Consider the following 22,737-nt stretch of genomic DNA (forward strand, 5'->3'; position numbering starts at 1 on the left):
TTATTTTTAAAGAGAGAGGATTAAATGTAGCCCCAGCCTAACCTAAAGTGGTGAGACACTTTGGTGGGTCCACCTTGATATATTTGTTGTATATCCAAGCCATTTATATGTTTTTATAAATTATTTTAAGACATGAGCCATTTAAAATGAAGCAGATTCAACCATCAGGTGAACCATACCGTAGTAAACAGTGGTGATTGCCATTAAAACTTCCTAGTGGGTCACAGGAGTTTTGAATCAACCCGATATTTATTATTTTTCCTTCATCCACGTTTACGCGTAACCTTAATTAGTGGCAAGAGTTCTGAATCAATGCGATATTTGTTATTTTTTCTTCATCAACTTTCGTGTAACTATGCCAACATGTTTGATGACAAACAAACACTATAGAATCATTACGGCAGGCCATAGGAATATTTTAACGGCGGAGGTTCGAATACCAATCTTTTTTTTAGTACGGTCCACCTAACATTTCGATCTGATGCATTTTTCATCTCATGCGCTATAATATGTCAAAACGCATGCACGGCATGGATATACAATACATACATGATCAGACGCTGTCGACCGTGATTGGCCCGCGAAATTCAGTCGAAAGCCAGGCAGATCCTGAGTAACAAGGCAAGACAGTCTCTTTTTTTAAGAAATTTCCTACTGTACAACTCATTTATGGCCCACGAGCCATTTTAAGCCCACTTCTTTTTAAGCTTCCAAGAATACTCCCCTATGTACGGCCGACTTTTCAAAGGACCAAAATACTCCCGTTATTCATTCCTTCCGGAAGCCGATTGGCCGGGTGTGCGAGGACGAGCGCTGACGCTCCACGACATGGCCCCGCAGATGTATTTATTATATCCACACTGTTCATCCATATTTCGACATCATTTTAGAGCATTATCGGAAAAAAGGAATCATATCCAAAGATCAACTGTACCACACCACAAATAGCAGCGGGAAACTTGATTTTCACTGTTAAAAATTTCATAGGGCCCACCATAACATATATTTTCCATCCAATCTAGTCATGAGGTCACAAAGCCCTGGATGAAGAGGAAAAACAAATTTCATATTTATCTAAAACTTCTGTGACCCCTAAAAGGGTTTCAATGGTAGACGTTTAATCCTCCACTGTCTTTTACAGTGTGGTCCACATGATAGCTAGATCCGTCTTATTTTTCATCTCAAGCCTTAATATGAGTTCGCCAAATATATGGACGGTTTGGATATAACACATACATCTTAATGGGACCCATAAAAAGTAGTGGGATTACAATAGGGAAAGAAAAAAAACGCCTGACCCGGCGACCCCGACTGGCTGTCCCACCTGTGTAATTTTATTTTATTTTTAAGAGAACTTTTTATCTATATAAATATGTATATATAAGCATATAAAAAAAAATTCTCTTTTTATTCATTTCTTTCTTTATTCATTAATAAACATATCTCTTATACCAGAATGAGTTACTTGACGTACCATATAGGATTTTGGGGTAGGAGATGATACTTTAGCTAACCAACCTACTTATTTTTCAAGATTCCATCAGGCCGATGGGCGAAAATCCATTTTATTCACTTCGTGGTCAATTTCAATCAATTCGTGATCAATTTCATTCACTTCGCGGTCAATTTCAATCAGTTCGCGGTGAATTCCATGCATTTCATTTCACGGTCAATTCCATGCATTTCATTGTCAATTGCTTTCACTTTCACTGTCAATTTGCTTCACTTCACGATCAATTCGCTTCACTTCACAGTTAATTCCGGCGATTCCCCTTCACTTCACGGTCAATTCCATGCATTTCACGGTCAATTTCTTTACTTCACGGTCAATTCAATGCATTTCATGATCAATTCCCTTCACTTCACGGTCAATTACATGCATTTCAAGGTTAATTCCGGCGATTCCCCTTCACTTCACAGTCAATTCTATGAATTTCACGGCCAATTCCTTTTACTTCACGATCAATTCAATGCATTTCACGATCAATTCCCTTCACTTCACGGTCAATTTCATTCATTTCACAGTCAATTCTCTGCACTTCACGGTCATTTCCATTCATTTCACGGTCAATTCCGGCGCCCGGAATTCCCCTTCACTTCACGGTCAATTCAATGCATTTCACGGTCAATTCCCTTTACTTCACGGTCAATTCAATGCATTTCACGGTCAATTCCCTTCACTTCACGGTCAATTCCATGCATTTCATGGTCAATTCCCTTTACTTCACGGTTAATTCAATGCATTTCACGGTCAATTCCCTTTACTTCACGGTCAATTCAATGCATTTCACGGTTGATTCCCTTTACTTCACGGTCAATTCCTTTCACTTCACAGTCAATTCCATGCATTTCACGGTAAATTCCGGCAATTCCTCTTCACTTCACGGTCAATTCTATGCATTTCATGGTCAATTCCCTTTACTTCATGGTCAATTCAATGCATTTCATGGTCAATTCCCTTCACTTCACGGTCAATTCCATGCATTTCACGGTTAATTCCCTTCACTTCATAGTCATTTCCATTCATTTCACTATCAATTCCGGTGATTCCCCTTCACTTCACGGTCAATTCTATGCATTTCACGGTCAATTCCCTTCACTTCCCGCTCAATTCTGGTGATTCCTCTTCACTTCACAGTCAATTCAATGCATTTCATGGTCAATTCCCTTTACTTCACAGTCATTTCCATGCATTTCACGGTCAATTCCCTTCACTTCACAATCAATTCCATGCATTTCATGGTCAATTCCAGTGATTCCCCCTTACTTCACAGTTAATTCTATGCATTTCACGATCAATTCCCTTTACTTCACGGTAAATTCCCATCACTTCACGGTCAATTCTATGCATTTCACAGTTAATTCCCTTCACTTCATGGTCATTTCCATTCATTTCACGGTCAATTCCGGCGATTCCCCTTCTCTTCACAGTCAATTCTATGCATTTCACTATCAATTCCCTTTACTTCATGGTTAATTCAATGCATTTCATGGTCAATTCCCTTTACTTTGCGATCAATTTAGTGCATTTCACGGTCAATTCCCATCACTTCACGGTCAATTCCATGCTTTTCACGGTCAATTCCAGTGATTCCCCTTCACTTTACGGTCAATTCTATGCATTTCACGATCAATTCTCTTTACGTCACGGTCAATTCCATGCATTTCACCAGAATTGACCTTGAAGTGAAGGGAATTGACCGTGAAATGAATTGAATTGACCGTGAAGTGAAGGGGAATCGTCGAAATTGACCATGAAATGAATGGAAATGACCGTGAGATAAAGGGAATTAACCGTGATATGAAGGGAATTGATCGTGAAGTGAAGGGAATTGACCGTGAAATGAATTGAAATGACCGTGGAGTGAAGGGGAATTGCCGGAATTGACCAGGAAATGCATGGAAATGAATGTGAAGTGAAGGGAATTGACTGTGAAGTGCATGAAAATGACCGTGAAGTGAAGGGAATTGACCGTGAAAGGCACGGAATTGACCGTGAAGTGAAGGGAATTGACCGTGAAATGCATTGAATTGACCATGAAGTAAAGGAAATTGATCTTAAAATGTGTGAAATTGACCATGAAGTGAAGGGGAATCATCGGAATTGACCGTGAAGTGAAGCGAATTGACCGTGAAGTGAAGGGAATTGACCATGAAGTGCATGGAAATGACCGTTAAGTGAAGGGAATTAACCGTGAAGTGCATAGAATTGACCGTGAAGTGAAGGGAATTGACCGTGAAGTGCATAGAATTGACCGTGAAGTGAAGGGAATTGATCGTGAAATGCATTGAATCGATTGTGAAGTAAAGGAAATTGACCGTGAAACGCATGGAATTGACCGTGAAGTGAAGGGGAATCGCCGAAATTGACCGTGAAGTGAAGAAAATTGACCGTGAAATGTATGGAATTGACCATGAAGTGAAGCGAATTGACCGTGAAATGCATGGAATTGACTGTGAAGTGAAGCGAATTGATAGTAAAAGTGAAGGGAATTGACCATGAAATGCATGGAATTGATCATGAAATGAACTGATTGAAATTGACCGCGAAGTGAATGAAATGGATTTTTGACCATCAACTTGATGGAATCTTGGAAAATAAGTAGGTTAGTTAGCTAAAGTAGCATCTCCTACCCCAAAATCCTATATGGTACGTCAAGTAACTCATTCTGGTTTAAGAGATATTTTTATTAAATGAAAAAAGAAAGAAATGAATAAAAAGAGAGAAAAAAAAATTTATATGCTTATATATACATATTTATATAAATATGTATTAGAGAAAAATGTAGGAGAGAATGAAGTTCTCCTTGTAAAAAAAAAAAAAAAAGAAAAAAGAAAAAAAAACACAGGTGGGATAGCGAGTCGGGGTGGATCAGGTCCAAACCCGGTCGACCCCGACTCACTATCCCATTGACCCGGTCGACCCCGACTCATTGTCCACCCTCTTACAATCAGTGGGTTATGGCTAGGGTTATAGCTACGGTTATAATCCGTGGCCAAAGGAACCCCAAGCCAAATAAAAAAGCTAAAGAAGCTGGGGCATTTTTGACCTGAGAATTGGGCCGTACAGCCGGGGCTTATTTTTGGGAATGGGCCATAAATGGGTCGGACAGTAGGAAATTATCCTCTTTTTTTTTTCTATAATTTTTAATATATTTTTTGAATTTCTGGAACGGCGATAGGGTTGTCACCTGATGTCGCCGAAAACGGCATATTTTTTTTATTTTTTTTAATGCCTAATTTATTGAAATTTATGGGTATTTGTATATAATGCGATGATTTGGCCCGTGGTAGGTGGCACGAACAATTGCTTCAGGAATCAACAATTTTAATTAATTAATTAATTATTATTATTATTTTATTTCCGAGGGGCTTCGTGCCGCTTGCGAACACTGATCGAAATATGGTGGATACACTAGGGATTGAACGCCCACCGTTAAAAACTTCTTTGGAGCTGTAGAAGTTTTGATCAGGCTGATATTTGTGTTTCTCTATCATCCAGGTTCATGTCACCTTATGAACAGGTTGGATGGCGAAAAGACATCATGGTGGGCCCTAAGAAGGTTTCAATGGTGGGTGTCATTGTCACGGCTACTTCCTGTGGTGTGGCCCAGATCAGCATTTGATCTGCTTCAATTTTGGCATTGTACCCTAAAATGATCTGGAAAAATTGATGGACGGTGTGGATAAAACTCATGCATCACAGTGGGTCCCACAAGGCCCCTGCCTTCAAGACGCAATTCGCTTTCAAACGCATGCCAGTTTCTATTCAAATAATTAAAAGAAAGAAATGTATAAAATGGTGTGTTTTATTTTGATGAGAAATCTCCATACGATTTTCTAAGAAGAAGAGAATAAAAGGGTGGAGATGTTGGAGAAGATTGGATCGTCGGTAAAGCCATCGATGCGAGGAAGCAATTGGGTGGTGGATGCGTGTCATGGGCCTGTTACTTGTGGGCTTGGCCTGGGACGTGAGGCCTTATGCTTTGCTTATTTGACTTAGTCTATTCTGTTAATAGTGGGGTTCTCCGAGTCTTTGGGTAGTTAATTATAGTCTGGTCATGCGGATAGTGGGTGGTTATCTGTGGGGTTGCTAGGTGGTTATGCAGTAGTTGTTATTGTGGGTTGTTACGTGTTGCTTAATTTCAGTAAGTAGTGGGTTGTTGGTTATTTGTCATGTTATTTAAGTTGCTGTTGTTAATGAAAATCTATCTGGAAGTTTATTCATTATTCGTAATAGGAGGACTCGGCCCCCTCGAAGTGGCTATCTACTTACTTCTGATATCTAGCTCCTTATAAGTGGTATCAGAGACGTTCGGTCCATGGCTGAAGGGCACAATACTCGCTTATCCCACCTTGCTGAATCGTTGGCTGCAGTTCGGCACACACAGGAAATTCAACACCAAAATTAAGAAGCCTTGCAACAAGCCATGGACAACTTGTCAGCACAATTACAACTGGTGGTGACTAATGTGGAGACCTTGGTCATTCAGCAAGGAAAGCATAAGGAAGACTCTCACATTGGGTCATCCTCTCAGCGGGGAAATCCTTTATTTGAAGAGCATGGTGGAATTCAAACAAGGGCTATTCGTCTCGACTTTCCTAAATTCGATGGCGACGACCCTAATGGTTGGATTTATCGCGCTAATCAATTTTTTAATTATCATCAAACTAACCCTCATCATCGGGTCCTTTTGGCTTCCTTTCATATGGAGGGTAAAGCCCTTGCTTGGTTTCAGGATTTGGAGGCTTCAGGTGGGATCACTAGTTGGGATGGCTTCTCTCAATCCTTACTCACCAGATTTGGTCCTTCCCTTTTGGATGATCCAATGGAGGCCCTTACACGGCTCCGACAAACTACAACCGTGGAGGCTTACAAGTCACAATTTGAGGTCTTATCTAATCGGCTTAAAGGGTTGGCAGAACCATATAAGCTCAGTTGTTTTATGAGCGACTTACGGGAGGATATTCGGTTCATGGTTCGTATGTTAAATCCCTCTAACCTCACAATGGCTTTTGGTATGGCAAAAATGCAGGAGGAAAATGTTGCTGCCTTCCAGCGGGGTTCAAAGGTGAGCTCTCTTCCCACACGCATATTACCAACACCACTTCGGATACAAAGGCTATTGTTCCGGTCCAACGTTTGTCCCCATTATAAATGAAGGAGCGACGGGCAAAAGGACTTTGTTACAATTGTGATGACAAATGGGGGCCGGGCCATAAATGCAAATCAGCCCGTTTGTTTATCATGGAATGGGCTGACTTAGAGGAGGACGAGCCACGACCCGTGCAGCAACCACCACTTCTAGAAGGAGTAGAAGTTCCCTTGAGTGGGGTAGAAGTTGATACAGAACCCGCTCCTGAGATTTCTATCCATGCTCTGGCCGGTTCTCCAAGCCCAAAAACCATGCGCATTCTGGGCCATATCAACGGTTGTGCAGTAGTGATTCTCATTGATACCGGGAGTACACATAATTTTCTGGACCCCTCCATTCAACACCGGGCGCATCTGCAGTCACAATCCAACAATCCACAGCGGGACTCTTGGTTAGAGTGGCAAATGGTGACACTTTATTCAGTATGGGCAAATGTGAGGATCTTCAATTTCAAATGCAGGGAAACACTTTTCGCGCAGATTTTTATGTTTTAACTTTGGGTGGTTGTGATATTGTGTTAGGAGTTCAATGGCTCCGTACCTTGGGGCCTATTTTATGGGATTTTGTCCTGTTACATATGGAATTCACTCTCTTGAATATTAAGCATGTTTTACAGGGCATTACACCAACCGAGGTATCCATGATGGATGGGGCACAATTTGGTAAGGCTATGAAACAAGACAAGCGGGGTTTAGTAATTCAGCTTCTCAATCCTACTCCATTTAGCAATTCTACTCTTGAAAATGACCCTCTTCTTACAAGTTTACTTGAACAATTTCAGGAAGTTTTTCATGAACCTACGGGACTTCCACCAAACCGTGATCACAACCACAATATTGTCCTTCATCCTCATTCCAAACCCGTTTGTGTTGGTCCATATCGGTATCCTTATTTTCAAAAAACTGAAATTGAAAAACTTGTTAATGACATGCTTGCCTCAGGTATTATTCGTCCTAGCCATAGTCCTTTTTCTTCTCCGGTTCTTTTAGTACGTAAACAAGATGGTAGTTGGCGTCTTTGTGTTGACTATCGTGCTTTAAATAAAGAAACCATTAAGGCCAAATTTCCTATTCTTATTGTTGATGAACTCCTAGATGAATTGCATGGGGCAACTATTTTTAGCAAGTTAGATTTACGTTCCGGGTATCATCAAATTCGAGTTAATCCTAATGATGTCCCAAAAACGGCATTTCGTACACATGAAGGACATTACGAATTTCTCGTAATGCCCTTTGGCTTGACAAATGCCCCGGCTACTTTTCAATCTCTCATGAATCATATTTTTAAACCTTTCTTGAGAAAATTCATCTTAGTTTTCTTTGATGACATTCTTCTCTATAGCACCAACTTGGAAGAACATTGACACCATTTAGCCAAGGTGCTGGAGATTTTACACCAACATCATCTTTTTGCAAACAAATCCAAATGTGCTTTTGGGTGTCTTGAGATTGAATATCTGGGTCACTTAATCTCAAAAGATGGAGTTCGAGCTGACCCTAAAAAAATTGAATCCATGTTAAACTGGCCTTTTCCTTCCACTCTTAAGTCCTTAAGGGGCTTCTTAGGTCTTACGGGTTATTATAGGAAATTCATAAAAGGATATGGATCTATTGCTGCCCCCTTGACTTCTCTACTTCGAAAAAATTCCTTTGAATGGAATCTTGCTGCCAAAGATGCTTTCACTGCCCTTAAAGAAGCTGTGACTAAACCCCCTGTTTTAATTCTTCCTGACTTCACTAAACCCTTTACTATTCAGTGTGATGCTTCTGGTTATGGTGTAGGTGCTGTATTAATGCAACAGGACAGGCCCATTGCCTTTATGAGTCGGGCCATTCATGGAAAGCCTTGCACCTCTCTACATATGAAAAGGAGTTGCTGGCTTTAGTACTAGCAGTGAAGAAATGGCAGTCTTATGTGTTGGGGCAGACTTTTCGAATACAAAAAGACCATCAAAGCCTCAAGTACTTACTTGAGCAGAAGGTGTGTACTCCAATGCAACAGAAATGGCTTACTAAGTTGTTGGGATTTGATTTTGTGGTTGAATACCAAAAGGGGAAAGACAATTTGGTGGCAGATGCTCTATCCAGGAAATTTGAAGATGTACCTAGCCAGCTGGCTGCCTTGTCCTTTCCTTCTCCTAGTTGGCTTTCAGATTTGCATGTATCCTATTCCTTGGATCCAAAATTAAAGAAACTCATCTCTGATTTTTCAAACCATCTCCTTGATGTCTCTAAATATCATTTAAAGGATGGCTTGTTGTTTTACAAGGGCAGGCTGTATATTAGTGACTCTACTGCTATCAGGGAGCAGTTGCTTCATTTGGTTCATGGGAGCCCTCAAGCAGGTCACTCGGGGCTTCATAAAACTCTTCATCGAGCTAGGGCCAATTATTACTGGAAGGGTATGAAAGAGGATGTCAAAACGTTCATTCGAGAGTGTGATGTTTGCCAGCGCAACAAAACAGAAAATCCTCATCCAGCAGGACTCCTCCAACCTTTACCTATTCCTACAAAAGTATGGTCGGATATTTCCTTAGACTTCATTGAAGGGCTGCCTCTTTCTAACAGTTTCAGTGTGATTTTGGTCGTGGTGGACAGGCTTAGTAAGTATGCGCATTTCCTTCCAATTGCGCACCCTTACACAGCTTCTAAAATTGCTTAGATTTTTATTGCCAATATTTTCAAACTCCATGGCATGCCGAGTTCTATTGTTAGTGACAGGGATCCCGTCTTCACTAGCCTATTTTGGAAGGAATTGTTCAAATTGTAGGGGACTGAGCTCAAATTTTCTTCCGCTTATCATCCACAGACGGATGGTCAAACGGAGATTGTTAACAAGTGTGTGGAACACTATTTACGGTGTTTTTCTAGGGATAAACCAAGAGATTGGTCTCGGTGGTTGCCTATTGCAGAGTGGTGGTATAATATGAATGTTCATGCTTCTACTAAAATAACACCTTTCGAGGCAGTTTACGGATACCCTCCGCCGCCATTGTTGGCTCATTCGCTGGGGACAGCGGCGGTTCAGTCTGTGAAAGACACACTGCAGCGTCAGGACGAGATTTTACACCTCTTGCGGGGGAACCTACACCTGTCACAAGAAAGGATGAAATGTTTTGCTGATTTAAAACGTACTGAACGGAAGTTCGAAATAGGCGACTGGGTCTACCTGCGTCTCCAACCATACAAACAACATTCGGTTGTACAACGCCGCAATCTGAAGCTTTCTCCCCGATTTTATGGTCCTTATCAGATCCTAGAGAGGATTGGGAGTGTCGCTTACCGATTGGATCTTCCATCAACCTCTCTCCTACATCCTGTATTTCATGTATCGTGTTTGAAACGGAAGCTGGGCGCTCGGAATGTGCTGGTCTCTACCATTCCTCCTGTGGCAGTTGATGGTGTGCCGCAAGTTGAGCCTGAAGAAATTTTGCAGCGGTGCATGAAGAAGAAGCAAGGGCAAGCTGTGAGTGAACTGCTTGTCAAATGGAAAGGACTAAGGCTCAATGATGCCTCCTGGGTGGACTTCCAACAGCTGCAAAAAGACTTCCCTGACCTTGAGGGCAAGGTCTTCTGATGGGGGAAGGATTGTCATGGGCCTATTACTTGTGGGCTTGGCCTGGGACGTGAGGCCTTATGCTTTGCTTATTTGACTTAGTCTATTCTGTTAGTAGTGGGGTTCTCTGAGTCTTTGGATAGTTAATTATAGTCTGGTCATGCGGATAGTGGGTGGTTATCCGTGGGGTTGCTAGGTGGTTATGCAGTAGTTGTTATTGTGGGTTGTTACGTGTTGCTTAATTTCAGTAAGTAGTGGGCTGTTGATTATTTGTCATGTTATTTAAGTTGTTGTTGTTAATGAAAATCTATCTGGAAGTTTATTCATTATTCGTAATAGGAGGACTCGGCCCCCTCGAAGTGGCTATCTACTTACTTCTGATATCTAGCTCCTTACAATGCGTCGCACTGCCAGGGCTGTTCATCTCAATTCACCTTCTTGAATAGAAAGGTCTCTCTCTCTCATTGTTTTTTTGTTCTAAGATTTTGTGATCCAATTCCTATCTTTGAGTATTATGATTGTTCCGATGAAAACCCATGTTAGAAAGTCTGTATTTTTTAAAATACTCTTTTTGGTATGTCATGATAATGGATTTTTGTGGATTGTTTATCTTGGTTTTTCTTCAATGAGGAAATTTATGGGAGAAATTGTGGTAGTTTTATTTTAAATTTTTTTTTTTAAAAAAAAAAAAATTTTAATTTAAAATTTAAAATTTTAATGTTGGATTATGGTCCTTGCTGAAAGATCTATTTGCTTTGATTAAAATGCGTGTTGGGATATCTGTATTTTTTGCTGATTTTATTCATGAGAATCTAGTTTTTGTGCATTTCTCGAGTCCATGATTTCCTTCCATTTGTTATGGATCCAACTGCATAACTAATTAAATATAAAATCTAAATAAACTAATCCCAACCGTTAACTGATCAGGCCACCTAAAGCGCTAACTACTCTTAATTATCCTGATTGCATTCTAGTCAACTAACTCTTTCAAGATACATGGCATGAAAAAGATGGTCACTATTGGGCATATGTAATTTTATTTTATTTATTTATTTATTATTTTTTAAAAAATCTTTTAAAGGGCGTGCTAGTTTACATCAACTATCATGAATTTTCATGATTAATAGTTGATTAATTGTCTAATTTGGTGCAAAATATCATTTAATTTTATGCTAGTTGGTGCAAGAAAACTTGGCTTAATATATGTAGACCAGAATGCTTTGAGGATCCATTGGAAGTAAGAAGATATAACCCATCGAATTCATGACCACCACCAATCATCTTCCCCGTTGCTAGATCCTGAAACACATAGTGACCAGGAAAGGACATCATGCTACGATTCAGTTTTTTAGTCAAACTACTTAAAGAGATGGATGGGTAGATAATCTAGGGATGTGGCATAGAAGGTTATCGGTGAAACAACCTATTTTTTTTCTAGGTGCCCTAACATCCCATATTGGAAGGGCCCATAGGGATATGATACAGATGATATGCATCTAATTTTTAAACCATGGTTAACATATATAAAGTAATGTCTTCTTGTCTTTGTCGTTACTTCTACTTTGAATTCAACCATTTGTCTACCTTCTTGTTGACTAAACAAAGGGATGAAATTTTTTATACTCGGCATATCAATCATTTCCAAGGTGAATCTATGGTTTCAGGACTTGAGCTTGTTTTTCTTGATTGGAGCACCCTCCATTATTCGTAGTTGCCAAGTTGTAGACCTCAAAATAGGAGTTAATGACAGTCAAGAGCAAGAAAGAAATAAAATTTACTCTATCTTTCTCAATCTTGCTTCTTTCCTAAAAACTCTAATTCTTATGTTAGTTTGACGCTTGGACTTGATCGTTAAATCATCTCCGTCACATTTGTGGTGATTTGTAAAAGATAATGATGTGGCATAATACTTCTTAGATGATTATGCAGTGAAGTTTTCCTCATTTGACTATAGCATTTGCATTTCAATGAAAGTTCTGATTCATGGCAATAAGCGTGGTTTTTCATATATAATTGTTGCACAGAAATTCTCCTGATCTTCTACAACACTCCCCCGTGAGCTTGTTTGGACAAACAAAAGAAGAAGAAGAAGAAGAAGAAGAAGAGGAAACTCTTTGGTTATTTTGTGTGGCTTTCCCCCTCAAAGTGGCTATTGTAATTTGTAGGAATGAAAATTTCTATGATTGTATTACATGGTACCAGATAGCAACGATCCTCACATGTGGTTATATCATGGCAACATAAATGACAATAGAAAGTCTTGGGGGAGAGTAGGAAAAAATCAGAGAAAACTCCGAGGAGCAATTATGCGTTATGTAGGACAATACAACTATGCTTATTGCCTTGAATATGTAGTTTGATTGGATCTTGGCTACGACAATCAAACATAGGAGGAAGTCTTTATTGTAAACAATTCAAGTACTTTGTACCTTAGTTGCATGATCCTTTTAACTAGGTGCCACTCTTGCTTTGAATTGCACCGGACTTGGCGCTCCCCCTTCCGCTCCTACGCCTGCCGCGGCCTGCTACCTGTTATACTTGAAAACTTTTTGGAACAGATACTTTCCTACTCTCACACCCAAATTTGTTGCCGCTTTGCTTCACGCTTTGTGCAACTAGACTTACCATCTATAGGTTTTGGAAAGATGGATAATAGTGCATGGAAGCGATTGTGTTATTGGATTTATATGTCGGGTTGACAGAAGAAGATGGTATCTTAGAATAGAAGCAAGATTAAGTGCATTATGTTTCCTTCTTCAGATGTTGTTGATTCATATGTTGAAACATGGAACTTGTTGTTGCAAGAATCCGGACCCCCCTCCGACGAACCTTGAGTGCTCGAGACGAACCCTGGTCCTACACAAAATAGTAAACAAAGGAGACCCTGGTTCAAGTAGGGGACCCTCCGATGCCAAAGTCAGGATAGGAAAACTGGGTCTAAGTTATGTAGAGTAGAGTGGGGGTGTGAGATATTGCTTACCTGTTGCAATGGGTTTCCCCTGGTATTTATACCTGTGGATTAAGAGGGTCGATGCCGTTAAACTTAGCACGATCTTCTCCATCAAGCGGGCATAGAGCGCATGGAGATATTGGTCGTTATCTTTTAGATCGTGTTCCGGATTATTCTCTCATATGCCTTATTGGGCTGAGCTCTGTACGTGATCTTCGGCCACATTCCTATCCGGGCTAGCCTCACAACTCGAATTCCCGAGCCCTACTCGGACCTCCGATTCAACCTTTCCGAGTCCATAGTCGGAGTCTGCTAGGAACGCCCGTCTTATACTCGGTCTCTGGTCCAACGGCTAGAGATAGGGCTTGGGTCAGCCAATCCAGGGCCGTAGTTCTTCAGATGAGAGCTCGGGTCGGCCAATCCAGGGCCGTAGTTCTTCGGATGAGAACTCGGGTCAACTACTCCAGGGCCGTAGTTCTTCGGATGAGAACCCAAGTTGGCCGATTTAAGGCCGTAGTTCTTCGGATGAGAACCCAAGTCGGCCGATACAGGGCCGTAGTTCTTCCGATGAGAACCCAAGTCGGCCGATCTAGGGCCGTAGTTCTTCGGATGAGGGCTCGGGTCGCCCAGGGAGCCCAACCTACCTCTCTTCCAAAACCCTAGTTGTGGAATTGTAGTCTGGAGGTGTAGCCGGCCCTGATGTAGCACTGTCCATCTGTAGTTTTACTCATCGGTTCGGTTTGCCCGAGTTGGCCCTTATTGGCTCAGCCCAGATTTCCCCATAACAAAAGCCCCCTACTCTCCTGGTTCGAGCTCGAACTTGCAGAGTAAATGCCTTGGGAAATGAGACATCGCTTTCACTCATGATGATAGGTCAGGGTAGTTGAAGTGCAATCGCCGCTATGATGACACTTCGGGATATGTACGTGGTACGGCGGTCGCAGCCTTTTGACTTTTGACGTCTGGATGGTGGACGCATGGCGGCGGTTATAAATTTTAATCGACAGGGCGAGCGGGATAATGCTGCGTGTCCATAGGGAGGCGAGAGGCCGCCTATGCCCTAAATGACATTCAATGCCAACAGTACTCGGCCCTGGGCGCATGGGCCTGATCGTATAGTTTCCTTCCATGTGTCCCCATAGGCTCGACACCGAGCTGCTCCAGCTTCGGGGACAGTTGTCTGCAATGATGGCGCTGGGCTAGTGAAGGTTATATAAATTCTTCCTCGCTCTCACTTGGAACCTCCTGTATTTGCTTTCTTGCTTTTTCGCTCTCTATTCCCTTTGCTTTCCTTAGATCGCCTTTTGCCGGAAAAAAAGGGTTCTCCTTGCCGGGAAGTGGGATTTTGCCAGTCGGAGAGGGGATTTTGCTTGGAGAAAGCGGTCAGAGAAGAGAGAATTTCCACCAGAGTAAATCGCCCAAAGCGCTATGAGTCCTCCATTGTCTTAGCTTTTTCTTCTATTATGTCGAGCAACTCGGACGAAGTCCAAGAGGTCCGAGGGACGTATGTGGACTCCAAGCAAGAGGCTACAGACTTGGAGCTCGGGGACTCCGAAGGTCCCTTGGAAGCCATACCACTATGCCCATTGGTCAAGAAGATTGCCGTCCAGGGGTTACGAGTCGAGGCGCGAGACCGAAGAAGGCGCCTCGGGGCCCAACAGGAAGGTCTAAGGCTGGCCCTTCAGGGGGTAGATCTGGAGCAGCAGTTCCTGGGGGCTCGGTTCTGGTCGAGTCTCAGATGGCCCAGCTCCGCGCTGACTACCAAATTCCTAACTCGGTGCATATCCGAGCTCCCTCTCCTTTAGATCAACCGGGTGCGCCCGTTGACGGGGACGTTACGATATTCGTCTGCACCCTCCAGTGTGGACTTCAGTTCCCTATCCATCCGTTTATGTGTCTAGTGACCGCACGCTTTCAGCTGGCCCAAGGTCAGTTGGTTCCGAACACTTGACGGATCTTGGTTTCTGCCTTCATTCTTTGGCATCGGGAGTAGAACCAGCACCTGATGCTAGACGAGTTTTTGGATCTATACCTGGTATTACTTCTCAGCTAGACTCCAATGTACCCCGGGTCTGATAACCCGACTTCGTACCTCCAACAAGGATTGGAAGGAGAAATGGTTTTGGGCCTCGGGGGAATGGGAAGCACCCACCACTAAGCTCGGTAACTTGCGGGTCCGAGTTCCCACAAGATTTTTTAACCCAGGTTGAGCACCTTTTATTCTGTATTGTATTTCTTAAATCTGATTTGTCAATCGTACTCTGACCCGTTTTCTGTTTTTATTTACAGCCCAACTAAAAGGGCTTCTCGACTCTCTCCCTTTCACCGAGCCCAGATCGCTAGAGCTTAGGTACTCCAAGAGGACCAACGCATCTGGCACGACCTCATCGGCGTAAATAGCCTCCTGTCATCAGGCTTCTGTAGGTTCAAACCTCACCCCTTTGCTCTGGGTAAGCGTCATGCTACTTTATTCAATGATTTCTTTGTGTTTATGCTCGAGCTGACTCTCTTTTGGGCAAGAATGGTTGAGGCAGTTGGCTCGAAGAGAAGGAGGCCGGCCATAATGCGCCCTCTTATGAGTGTAGTCCTGGCCGCCGAGCCGAGGGAGAAGATTACGACGAAGAAGAGGAAGACTCCTGCCACGAAGTCCACCCCAGTTGGAGTCTAGCCCCCGACCGCTTCGACCTCCGCCCCTAGATACAGCCCCCCAAGGCCATGGTCGAAGCTGAGTCGGCGACCGCTCTAATCTCTGCCCCCGGGACAGCCCCCCGAGGCACCACTCGCTACTCCTTCCTACCCTCCTGGGATTAGGAGGGAGGTCATCGGAGGGACTTCTGACGCCGAACTCTCCGAGCATGAGGAAACTTTTGTGGTCCCCCTGCCCATGCCGCCGTCTGCCTTACTGCCGCCGAGGTTGATTTCTTGGTTGGCAAGACAGATACTTTGGTCAGGAATGCTGTTGCGCCCGAGGCTGAGCACCAAGCTTCTGAAGCCAGATAGGTGGGGAGAGCAGCTGACCCGACTCCCTCAGAAACTTTTCCCCCTGGCTATCACATGTCGCTACTGAACGATTGGGCAGCTAAGCATGCGCCTGAGACGTCCATTTCCAACACCCTCTCCTGAGCCTACGATTTATTCATGAACGATTACGCCTCGTTTTGCTATACGGTAAGTTTTTTAGGCTGACTTGTTGACTTCATTTATCACTCGTAGTTTCTAACTTTCTTTGCTATTCTAGTCGCTGCCGATGTTTGTTGCAGTCCGAGACAGGCTGAGGGAGATGGGTTGTCTTGAGGCAGAAAAGGCTGAGCTTGAAAGGCTCTTGAAGGCCTCAGCTAGCGAGCGAGAAGAATTGAAAGGGCTTGTGGAGGAAGGCTGGTCGAGGGAGTTAGCTCTTCAAGGTGAGGTTAATCAGCTTCAATCCCGCTTGGACGCAGCGGAGCCCGAGCTCGTACTCTTAAAGGCTGTTGTCGAGTGCATGGAGGCTTACGTCGAGTGTGTGGAAGCAAACAGTATGCGCCTTTCACTTGAAGTCGGGATGACGAGGCGTGAAGCCGCCAAAGAGCTGTCTAAGCAGTGGGGTGAGCTGAAGGCCTTGCCTGCCGAGGGACTGGCCAAGCAGCGATCTGAGCTTAAGGCCTCGGCTGTGTCGCAGGCTGTTGCAGCAGTTGAGGAATATAAGGCGTCCTCAGAGAGATCCAAGGAGTTGGATAAGCTATATTACTATGCCTACAACACTGCTTACAACGCCTCAGCAGCTAGCCCCTCTCGGAGGGAATGATATATTTTTCTTTTACTTCTCTGACATTGACACAAATGATATTTTAACAATTTTTAATTTTTGACATGTGGATGGTGATTTGTTGATCGTTTATGACGAATTACTTTTGCAATGCCTGTCGAATGACGAGCTGACCTCTTCTTTAAGGAGTCAGTTCGTCGAGGGATATAATTTCTGCACATGAGAAATGGTCTGAAGTAGAAAGAAGACAACTTTTTATTGAAAACCAAAATGGCAAGTAGACTCGAGTCGTACACAATTGATCCGAGTACATTACTTTCCCCCTCAGGGGTAGTAGATCTTCAAGTGCTCGGTTTTCTAGGGGTAGGGTAGCGGACGTCCCTCCAAATCTTCCAAGCGATACATCCCCGGTTTTGCTGAACCAACTACCCGATAGGGTCCCTCCCAATTCGGGCCCAGGGACCCCACCCTAGGTTTCGCAGTGTTTTAGAAGCCACTGCGAAGAACGAGGTCTCCTCATCTGAATCACTTTGTTCAGACTTTGGAATTGTAGAATCGGGCAACTCGCTGATGCCAAGCTGCGACTCGGAGTTTAGCGACGTCTCTCACTTCTTCAAGTAGGTCGAGGTTTACTGAGATCTGCTCGGTATTTTGATCTTCCTGATAGCTCCTTACTTGCGCGGAGAGGAGGCGGATCTCGATTGGGATGATCGCCTCCGAGCCATAAGATATGGAAAGGGGGGTTTCCTCTGTGGATGACTAAACCGTAGTCCTGTAAGCCCAGAGAACGAACGGGAGTTCGTCGGCCCAGTTGCCTTTCACTTTTTCCAGCTTCGTCTTGAGGTGGTGTTTGATGACCTTGTTCATGGCTTCCACTTATCCATTGGACTGAGGGTGTCGAGGCGAGAAGTAAGCGTTGACAATGCCGAGCTTCCGACACATGCCTCGGAATCTGTTGTTGTCAAACTGCTTACCATTATCAGTTGCGATAGTGTGCGGGATTCCGAACCGACAGATGATGTTCTTCCACAGGAAATTTGTCACCTTCTGTTCAGTAATTTTCGCCACTAGCTTTGCCTTGGCCCACTTAGTGAAGTAGTCGACTGCTACAATTGCAAACTTGGTCTGCCCCTTCATGAGAGGTAGAGGCCCAATAATGTCAATCCCCCACTGGGTGAACGGCCATGGCCCGCTCATGGGGGTCAGCTCTTCTACAGGCTACCTTGGCACGACAGCGAACCTTTGGCATTTGTCGCACCTTTGGACAAAGCTTTTGGAATCTTCTCGGATTGTTGGTCAGAAGTACCCTTGACGAAGTATCTTCTGGGCTAAAGCACGGCTCCCAGAATGGTTTCCACAGATCCTTTCATGGACCTCTCGGATCACATAATCTGCTTCGTCGAGTCAGAGACACCTGAGGTACGGCTGAGAGTAGCCCTTCTTGTACAGCGTGTCGTCCAGAATCACGTACCTCGCCGCTCTAACCTTCAGACACCGAGCATCTAACCTGTCTTGAGGAACTTCACCAGCGATGAGATATTTTATGATTGGATCCATCCAGCTCGGAGTCACTTCACTGGATTGACCATCTCTTGGTCGGCTCGGTCGACGCTTGGGCTATCCAAGAATTCCATGGGGACAATCCATGGGATCTTCCCCTCAGTAGCTGAGGCCAGCTTTGTAAGGGCGTCAACTCAAGAGTTTTCAGTTCTTAGGATCTGGTTGATGACACAATCTCTGAACTTCCCAGTCAACTTCCTGGCCTCGGCCAAGTAAGCTATCATCCTTGCCTTCTTGGCCTCGTACTCTGTTGATATGTGGTACACGATGAGTTGAGAGTCGCAACGTACGTCAAGGAGCTAGACTTCAAGACTAGCGGCTAGTCTGAGTCTTGCCAGTAGAGCTTCATACTCAGCTTAGTTGTTGGAGGCCTTGAAACCGAGCTTGATCGTGTACTGGATGGCGGTCGAGTCGGGCGCAACTAGGATGATCCCCGCCCCTGCTAGTTTCGAGTTGGACGATCCCTCCATGAAAAGAGTCCATCTACTATCTCCCCATCCTGACTCTGTATCCTTGAGAAGAGGGAGGGCTGAAGGAACTTCAGGGGTGGTCTCCATGCTTGTGTTCCTGATCTCATCAATCGGAATGGTGAACTCGGCTATAAAGTCGGCCACAGCTTGGCCCTTAATCGCAATCCTTGGTCGATATTGGATATCGAACTCTCCGAGTTCTATCGCCAATTTGGTGAGCCGCCCGGACACCTCGGGCTTCTGGAGGACCTGTCGGAGGGGAGAATCCGTTAGGACGATGATAGAATGTGTTTGAAAGTACGGACGCAGCCTCCGAGCAGAGACGACTAAGCTAAAGGCTAACTTCTCCATGCTCGGGTACCTGGTCTCGGCTGGGACCATTGCTTTGCTTGTGTAGTAGACAGGGCACTACTTGCCTTCTACTTCTCGGATGAGCGCTGAGCTAACGGCCGAGCTTGAGACCGTTAAGTACAGAAATAAGGGCTCGCCCTCTTTGGGCTTGGACAGCAGAGGTGGTGAACCCAGGTACTACTTCAGCTGTTGAAAAGCTTGCTCATAGTCCGAAGTCCATTCTGCTTTCACTGCTGGAAGAAGGGGAGACGCTTATCAATGGCTCTGTATATGAACCGTCCGAGCATGGCTACTCGTCCCGTGAGGCACTGAATTTCTTTCATCATCCGCGGTGAGCTCATGTTGAGCAATGCCTTGATCTTGTCGGGATTCGCCTCGATACCTCTCTGACTGACTTGAAACCCGAGGAACTTGCCTGAGCCTACACCGAAGGCACACTTGGCGAGGTTCAATTTCATGCGATACTCTCGGAGGACTGAGAAGGTTTCTCCGAGGTCCGTGATGTGGTCGGATGCTCTGATACTTTTAACGAGCATGTTGTCAATGTAGACCTCCATGGTCTGACTAATCTGTCGAGCAAACATCCGGTTTACCAATCTTTGAATGTCGCCCCAACATTCTTCAGGCCGAATGGCATGACCTGGTAACAGTAAAATCCTTTGTCTGTAACGAAGGTCGTCTTCTGCCCGTCTGAGGGGTACATCACGATCTGATTGTACCCGGAGTAAGCGTTAAGGAAGGAGAGCCGCTCGTGGCTAGCTGTGCTATCAACCAGCTAATCGATCCGAGGTAATGGGAAGCTATCCTTGGGGCATGCTTTGTTCAGATCAGAGTAATCTACACAAACACGCCACTTTCCATTAGCCTTCTTAGCGAGGACCACATTCGCAATCCAGTCTGGGTAGTGAATTTCTTTGATGAAACCGACACTGAGGAGTTTTGATACGTCGTCGGCTATAGCTGTGTATCTCTCGGGCTCGAACACTCTCCTCTTCTGCTTCACTGGTTTGTGCTCGAGATCCATGTTCAACCTGTGAACCATTAATTCCGGAGGGATGCCTGACATGTCTTCATGTGACCATGCAAAGACGTCCTTGTGTTCTCGCAGGAAGACTAGCATTTGAGCTCGTTGCTCGGCATTCAGTGACGATCCGAGCTGAACAGTTCTGCTCGAATCGGCCTCCTCGAGCTGGACGGGCACTAGATCCTCTGTGAAGGAGTCTTCCGCAGGGTCTCTAGAGTCAAGTACATTTATGGTAAGGGCTTGCTTTGTTGAACCCTTCCTTACTGCCATCGAGTAGCATCTCCACGCCTCTCGCTAGTATCCTCGGACATACCCGACCCCCCCTTCCGCGGGGAATTTTATCATCAGATGATAAGTAGATACAACCACCCTCATTGCGTTAAGGGACGGGCGACCCAATATGATGTTGTGGACTGATGGCACATTCACAATCAGGAAGTCCACTAGCAGAGTCACTTGGTTCTGCCCTTCTCCCGCCATGACTGGGAGGGAAATAGCACCTTCGGAGATAACCTTATCTCTGGCAAATCCGTGCAGTGGGGTCTTCACGGGTCAGAGGTGTGACCTATCGATTCCCATCTTGTCGAATGCCTCAGAGTGGATTATATCGGCCGAGCTTCCCATGTTAACTAGGATACGGTAGACTTTGTGGTTGGCTATTATCATAGTCACCACTAGGGCGTCATCATGAGGATGCTAGATTTCACGCGCGTCGTCCTTTGTGAATGTAAGGTTGCTAGGGCTTACTCGGAGCTCTTTCCTCAGCCTTTCTGCCAAGTGGACGTAGTGCTCGGGGTCGGAACTCCAGGAATAGGCTTTGCCCTATTCGAATGGTCACTTCTGGAGGGACCGCCATAGATCGTTCGGATCTCTGCAGCTTCTTCTGTGGCCCTACTCGACTGATCATCCTTTTGAGCTGGTTTCTCTTCCTTCAGGTATTGACGCAAGTGACCCTTGCGGATGAGGGTCTCGATTTCTTCTTTTAGATCAACACAGTCGCTGATGTTGTGCCCATGATCGCGATGAAAGCGACAATACTTGCGCTTATCTTGTTAGCCGGCGTTTGTCTTCATGCAACTCGGCCAATGCAGTAGTCTTTGATCTCGGATGTCCAATAGGATCTGTTCCAAAGACGTGTTGAGAGGAGTATATGAGCTGAACTTGCTCTCGGGCTTGCTGCTCGGCCTTCGATCTTGAGAGGTTCTGTCATCCGATCTCTTGTTAGTCGACTGTGGCTCATCATCCCTCGGCCTCTTCCCTCTAGACGAATGTTATGCGGCTTGGACATTTTTACGTGAGCTGAAGAATTCTTCAGCGTTTGTGTACTTCTGAGCTCGGCCAGGGTGGTCGGTAGATTCTTCCCCATGGAAAAGAGGAACTTTCCTTCCTTGAGTCCGCTAATCATGGCGGACAATGCCATTTTATCATCATAGTCATCCACTTAGAGAGCTTCCTCATTAAAGCAAGAGATAAAGTCCTTTAGCAACTCTCTGCTCCCCTGCTTTAGTGTAGGTAGGTGAGTCGACAGCTTCCGACTCTTCTTGCCCACGATGAACTGGGTCAAGAATAATCTGCTGAGCTCGACGAAGGTGCAGATCGACCCCGGCTTCAGCTGTTGATACCAATTCCTTGCGGCCCCGGCTAGAGTTATTGAGAAGGCTCGACACATCATTGCTTTCGAAGCTGACTGGATCTGCATCCATGATCGGTAGAACTCAACGTGCTCTGTAGGGTCCCCAGACCCCGAGTACTGAATGATGGGAGGCATCCTGAACCTCGGGGGCATCACCTCATTCATAATGTCCGAGGTGAATGGAGGTTCGATCTCTTCCATCATTGCTTGCACTGCAGTCGTGGTCGGGGTTGGCTGTTTCCGCTGCAGAGTCTTAATCTAACTCCTAAGTTCCTCGAGTTGGGCTTCCCAAGGGTTCCGGTTCTCAACAACAGTCTTTCGAGGGGCTTCGACCTCGGGTGTCTTGCCCCTTCTCAGCTCTATCTCGTGGCGAAGGTCAGTCGAAGCTAGTGCCGAGGTCACCGATACATAGGTTGGGGCCCGAGTCGTCGCATTCTGTGCGGGGTTGCCCGTTCGGCTCGGACTCCGTACTTGCCACTGGAAGTGCTTTCTTCTTTCCTTTCGCCATTGCTGGTAAGCTTTCTAGTCTTTTTATTCAAATTCCCATAGCCGGTGCCAAAATGTTGTTGCAAGAATCTAGACCCCCCTCCGACGAGCCCTAAGTGCTTGGGACGAACCCTGGTCCTGCACAGAACAGTAAACAAAGGAGACTTTGGTTCAAGCAGGGGACCCTCCGATGCCAAAGTCTGGCTAGGGAAACTGGGTCTAAGTTATGTAGAGTAGAGTGGGGGTGCGAGATATTGCGTACCTGTTGCAATGGGTTTCCCTAGTATTTATACCTGTGGATCGAGAGGGT

At 44.8% G+C, this 22,737-nt stretch overlaps 1 protein-coding gene across 1 annotated transcript in view; it reads left to right on the forward strand.

Annotated features, from left to right (window-relative positions):
- Window positions 1-4,951: 4,951 nt before the first annotated feature.
- Window positions 4,952-22,737, forward strand: part of LOC131246269 (uncharacterized) — a 50,511-nt gene continuing 32,725 nt past the window's right edge. The window contains exons 1-2 of the mRNA XM_058246209.1: window positions 4,952-5,446; window positions 10,626-10,661. Of these exons, the coding sequence (XP_058102192.1) occupies window positions 5,369-5,446; window positions 10,626-10,661 (114 nt within the window). The 5' untranslated portion in view covers window positions 4,952-5,368. The remainder of the gene's footprint in view (window positions 5,447-10,625; window positions 10,662-22,737) is intronic.

Source organism: Magnolia sinica, chromosome 1, assembly GCF_029962835.1.
Source record: "Magnolia sinica isolate HGM2019 chromosome 1, MsV1, whole genome shotgun sequence".
NCBI classification, from domain to species: Eukaryota; Viridiplantae; Streptophyta; class Magnoliopsida; order Magnoliales; family Magnoliaceae; genus Magnolia; species Magnolia sinica.